Source organism: Cynoglossus semilaevis, chromosome 7 (genome assembly GCF_000523025.1).
Source record: "Cynoglossus semilaevis isolate Cse_v1.0 chromosome 7, Cse_v1.0, whole genome shotgun sequence".
Lineage (NCBI taxonomy): Eukaryota > Metazoa > Chordata > Actinopteri > Pleuronectiformes > Cynoglossidae > Cynoglossus > Cynoglossus semilaevis.
Window position 1 is genome coordinate 12,726,427 of NC_024313.1, and position 5,221 is coordinate 12,731,647.

The window sequence follows — 5,221 nt, forward strand, 5'->3', positions numbered from 1 at the left end:
TTTTTTTTTTTGAAGCCGCTTGAGAGAAATTTATAATACGATTTTTGGATCGTAAATGGGGTTTTTTTTTATTTGTAATATATATCTAAAATGTCCAAAGTGTTTAATGAACTAAAAAGTTTTTTCACCCCCCCTAAACTATCTCTGACAACCCCCTAGGTGTCGCAGATAATCTGATATTGACTTCTACCCATGCATTTGATGATTTATTTAACCTATTATATAATGACAATAAAAACTGAATCTTGAAAGTCAATAATTTGCGTAATTTAAAATTTAAATGAAGTTCCATGTTTATACACTGTTTATCACCGCACCAGATTCACTTAGATTAGATTAAACTATATTTATCAATATTGTCAAATTACATGTCACAAGTTGAAAGCAGTCAAATACAGAGGTGCACTAGAGGAGATGTTTGGTAATGCAGTAATAATAACAGGAAAAACAGGATTGAGATGCAAAACTATAATTGTTCATTATAATACCAGAGCATGTACAGGTTTGTACAGGTATTGGCAATATGTAATGGGTAAAATCAATATTCTCTTCAGCCATCTGGGGGCGCTCTGACACTGTGGCCTAACATAACAGCGTTTCCTTCGAGATCCATACCTGTACATGTGGATATAGCATTGGTTCTATGCAGCTCAGGGTTTTGTGTCTGTGTGGGCCACATGCTAATGAGTGTGGGCCACATGCTAATGAGTGTGTTGTGTGTCCAGTGTTCCAGACGGGAATGGTCGGCTACCCAGAAGCCCTCACTGACCCGTCCTACCGCTGCCAGATGCTCACCCTCACTTACCCACTGGTTGGAAACTACGGGGTACCAAGTGATGAGGAGGGGGAGTTTGGACTCAGCAAGGTGAGCTACAGGTCCAAAGTTCTAGACCCTGCCCTGGTCCTGGTCTGAGTGTGTTCTTGTTTTCTCAGTGGTTTGAGTCGTCCAAGATCCACGCTGCGGCTCTCATCATCGGGGAGCTGTCGGACTCTCCCAGCCACTGGAGCTCGGTCAAGTCGCTGGACCAGTGGCTCAAGGAGCAGGGAGTGCCTGGAATCCAAGGTCAGAACAACCAGAGACGAGCGTCGGCGTGGAACCGAACAGAACTTTAGTAAAGACAAACCAGATGTAGAAACGTTAACGGTCGACTTTTTCTGCCTTTCTCCAGGAATTGACACCCGTCGTCTGACCAAAAAGATCCGAGAGAAGGGAACCATGTTGGGGAAGCTGCTGGTGGGCGGGACTCCTGAGGATAACATTCCATTTGACAACCCGGACCAGAGGAACCTGGTCCAGGAGGTCTCCATGAAGGTAATGCCACCACACCAAAAAGTACGCAACAGATCTGCACCCAAGAGGGCCCCTGCCCCTCATTTTGAGAATCCCCACCTTCATCCACTGCTATCATTCTGATCTGGTCACATGTCACGTCCCTGGAGAACTGTCTCTGTCTGATTGTCTTCAGGAGCCCAGGGTCTTCAACCCCAGTGGGACTCTGAGGATCACCGTGGTCGACTGTGGCATCAAATACAACCAGATCCGCTGTCTGGCCCGGAGAGGAGCCCGTGTCACCGTCGTGCCCTGGGACCACGCTTTGGACAGCTCAGGTCAGTGACGCTGTCCGGCTGCACCTGCGTCGGTTCTTTGTGAAGCGAGTGTTGGTGGTCTTCATGGACCTTTGTTGACTGTTGCTGCAGATTTCGACGGCCTGTTCATCAGTAACGGTCCCGGAGATCCACAGCTGTGTCAGGACACCATCACCAACATCAGGAAGGTGGTGTGTGTGGAGCGGCCGAAGCCCGTGTTTGGAATCTGCCTGGGACACCAGCTTCTCTCTTTGGTCATTGGAGCCAAGACCTACAAGATGAAGTGAGGAGAAATGTCTTCTTCTCTGACCTGGGGTCAAACTGAACCGTTTTTATTACAGGCAAAACCACTGATGTCCACTAGGGGGTGTGTATTGGATATATTGAGGGGTTTTTTTCCCCCAGTGTAGCTGTAGTCCTAGTGTGATCCTAGTCTCAGACTCTGTTCCATCTGAACATCAGTCACTAACACTGGAACAGAGGGATCTACATTTGGAATCACTAAAAAAAATGTAGAACTTTTATTGATCCCATATTTGGGGTTTCGGTCTAAACACGAGTTTTGGAGCCAAAACCTCTCGTCTGCTTCTTTATGGCAGAGGTGTCGGTGTGATGTCAGTGTGAGTCTGCTGTTCTACTGCCGTGTTTTTTATCCAGACTAAGCTCTTCCTCCGGCTCCACCTGCTGTTCACTGCTTTATCAGCATCTGTGTGAAGGTCGGGAGTTGGGAAGAATGTTCCCAGTGACCTGCTGGAATGTTGTTGGTGTCAGGAACTGGCAACACGGTGGTGGGAGCACAGTGGGAAACCATACAGCGTACAGTATGACACCAACCCTCCTTAACCAAGTACGAGGAACCATTTCTAAGGAACTAAATAGTTCCTGGAACAAATGCCAAATAATTTTGTGTCAGAACAGAACAGAATAGAATAGAACAGCCTTTATTGTCATTGTCATACGGAGGTACAACGAAATTCCCACAGAGCCACGATGCGACACAACAGGAGGGAAAACAAACCTCGTAGTGTAAACTCCAGAGGGTAAGAGGTCAAACGGAGGTGCCAGGGGTCAGCTGTGACGGCCTGGGCTTTTCACACACACAGGCAGTAGGTGAGCACAGCAGCAGCAACTTCCTGTCCAGGGTGTCCTTCCTGAGGGTGGAGTCGGGGGGCGGGTGGCTGACCAAGCCCTGGGTTGTTCTAGAAACTTCTTCCACCAACCAGAGCTGTCCAGTGGGTCAGGACTCAGGTGGGTTCTGGTTTCTCTCCCTCCTTCCAGGTATGGAAACCGTGGCCACAACCAGCCGTGCATCCACCAGGGCACCAACCGCTGCTTCATCACCAGTCAGAACCACGGCTTCGCCGTCGACCCCGACAGTCTTCCTGAAGGCTGGGACGTCCTCTTCACCAATGCCAACGATAAAACCAACGAGGGCATCGTGCACAACACGCACCCCCTGTTCAGGTCAGCCCCTCAGGGACGGCGCCGTCCTCCCCTCACCCCCAGACTGCACCGCTGAACTTTCTTTTTCTTTTCCTCCAGTGTTCAGTTCCATCCTGAGCACAAGGCCGGCCCCACAGATCTGGTCAGTTTGTTCGACGTCTTCCTGGACACGGTGAAGGACCACAAAGAGGGCAGCGGGACCAACACGGGTACTTTTTAAAGGAACTGTTGTGCTGTAAACAGTTCCAGTACAGAGTAGTTGGATTAATCATGAATATTTGTGATTAATCACGTTCAGGATGAATCAACATTCCTAAATATGGCATAGATATAACGGCAGGTAGATGTCAGTGTAGTAGTAGTATATATTTATATAATATAATAAAATACATTTGGGTGAAGGACAGTCCGTCTTGTTAACGAACACGTCGTTTGGTATAAACCACTCTTCTTCTTCTCCTCAGTTAAGCAGCGGTTGATGGATCATCTCACCTTCCCCAGCTCTCCAAAACCTGAAGAAGTCTCCAGACCTAAGAAGGTTCTGATCCTTGGTTCTGGTGGACTGTCCATCGGCCAGGCTGGAGAGTTTGACTACTCTGGTTCCCAGGTCTGGTTTTAACATCTTGGTCTGAAACAGGTTCTGCGATAGAACGTTTTTAAATTATTTTTTTTACCTGGACCGTGTTTGCTGTCTGTTCTCCAGGCCATCAAGGCTCTGAAGGAGGAGAACATCCAGACTGTCCTGATCAACCCCAACATCGCCACAGTGCAGACGTCCAAAGGTCTGGCAGACAAAGTCTACTTCCTGCCCATCACGGTGGAGTACGTCTCCCAGGTACTCCACCTCTCCGCTGGTTCTGGTTGAAAGAACCGTTCTCCGTCACCGGTGCTGTAAACGGTTCTCTAACTGTTCCGTCGTACCTGCTCTCTTCAACCAGGTCATAAAAAATGAACGTCCCGATGGCGTTCTCTTGACCTTCGGCGGTCAGACGGCTCTGAACTGTGGCGTGGAGCTGACCAAGCAGGGTGTGCTGGAAAAGTACAACGTCAGAGTCCTGGGAACGCCGGTGGCCTCCATCGAGATGACGGAAGACCGGAAGATCTTTGTGGAGAAAATGGAGGAGATCAACGAGCACGTGGCCCCCAGTGAAGCAGCGCTGTCCGTGGAGCAGGTGAGGAAACGCCAACCACAAGAAAAACCCGCCACCGTCGTCCAGTGAAACGGCTGCTTCACCTCCGCCCCGTGTTTCCTGTTGTGACTTCCTGTAGGCCGTGGCAGCTGCAGAACGTCTGGGGTTCCCTGTCCTGGTCCGCTCAGCCTTCGCTCTCGGGGGTCTAGGATCGGGCTTTGCCAACAACAAGGAGGAGTTGACCTCCCTGGTGACCTCAGCCTTCGCTCACACCTCCCAGGTGCTGGTGGACAAATCGCTGAAAGGCTGGAAGGAGATCGAGTACGAGGTGGTCCGAGACGCCTACGACAACTGTGTCACCGTGAGTAAATGTGGAGAAAAAAACGGTGTAAGAAAATATCTGTGAACAATTCTGATTCTGCTTTGATTTGTTTGGTTTTTTTCAGGTGTGTAACATGGAGAATATTGACCCTCTGGGCATCCATACTGGAGAGTCCATCGTGGTGGCGCCCAGTCAAACGCTCAACGACCACGAGTACAACATGCTCCGCAGCACGGCCATCAAAGTCATCAGACACCTGGGCATCGTGGGAGAGTGCAACATCCAGTACGCCCTCAACCCCGAGTCTGAACAGGTATCCTGCGGTCATGTGACGCCGTGTCATGAACGCACGCACCACAGTGCCGCCGTGAGTGTTCAGTGTCTGTGATGTGATGTGTTCGCAGTATTACATCATCGAGGTGAACGCTCGTCTGTCGCGGAGCTCCGCCCTCGCCAGCAAAGCCACAGGTTATCCTCTGGCCTACGTAGCGGCCAAACTGGGCCTGGGGATTCCACTGCCAAAACTGAAGTACGAGACCCTGGATCAGCGTTTGGTCCCAGTGTTCTGGACTCGGCTGTTCTGTCAGTAAGAACCTTTGGTTGTGTTTCCTTCAGGAACTCTGTGACCAACTCCACCACCGCCAACTTTGAGCCCAGTCTGGACTACTGCGTGGTGAAGGTTCCTCGTTGGGATCTCAGCAAGTTCCTCAGGGTTTCCACCAAGATCGGCAGCTCCATG

At 50.0% G+C, this 5,221-nt stretch overlaps 1 protein-coding gene across 1 annotated transcript in view; it reads left to right on the top strand.

Moving 5' to 3' along the window:
* The window catches only part of cad (carbamoyl-phosphate synthetase 2, aspartate transcarbamylase, and dihydroorotase), a 15,279-nt gene that overhangs the window by 992 nt on the left and 9,066 nt on the right, over positions 1–5,221 (top strand). Inside the window, exons 2-15 of the mRNA XM_008313536.3 lie at positions 726–865; positions 934–1,063; positions 1,170–1,312; positions 1,467–1,608; positions 1,699–1,870; positions 2,866–3,051; positions 3,130–3,239; positions 3,495–3,637; positions 3,734–3,865; positions 3,969–4,202; positions 4,300–4,521; positions 4,607–4,795; positions 4,887–5,011; positions 5,098–5,221. The exon at positions 5,098–5,221 is cut by the window's right edge and continues 1 nt beyond it. Coding sequence (XP_008311758.1) covers positions 726–865; positions 934–1,063; positions 1,170–1,312; positions 1,467–1,608; positions 1,699–1,870; positions 2,866–3,051; positions 3,130–3,239; positions 3,495–3,637; positions 3,734–3,865; positions 3,969–4,202; positions 4,300–4,521; positions 4,607–4,795; positions 4,887–5,011; positions 5,098–5,221 — 2,192 coding nt within the window. The remainder of the gene's footprint in view (positions 1–725; positions 866–933; positions 1,064–1,169; positions 1,313–1,466; positions 1,609–1,698; positions 1,871–2,865; positions 3,052–3,129; positions 3,240–3,494; positions 3,638–3,733; positions 3,866–3,968; positions 4,203–4,299; positions 4,522–4,606; positions 4,796–4,886; positions 5,012–5,097) is intronic.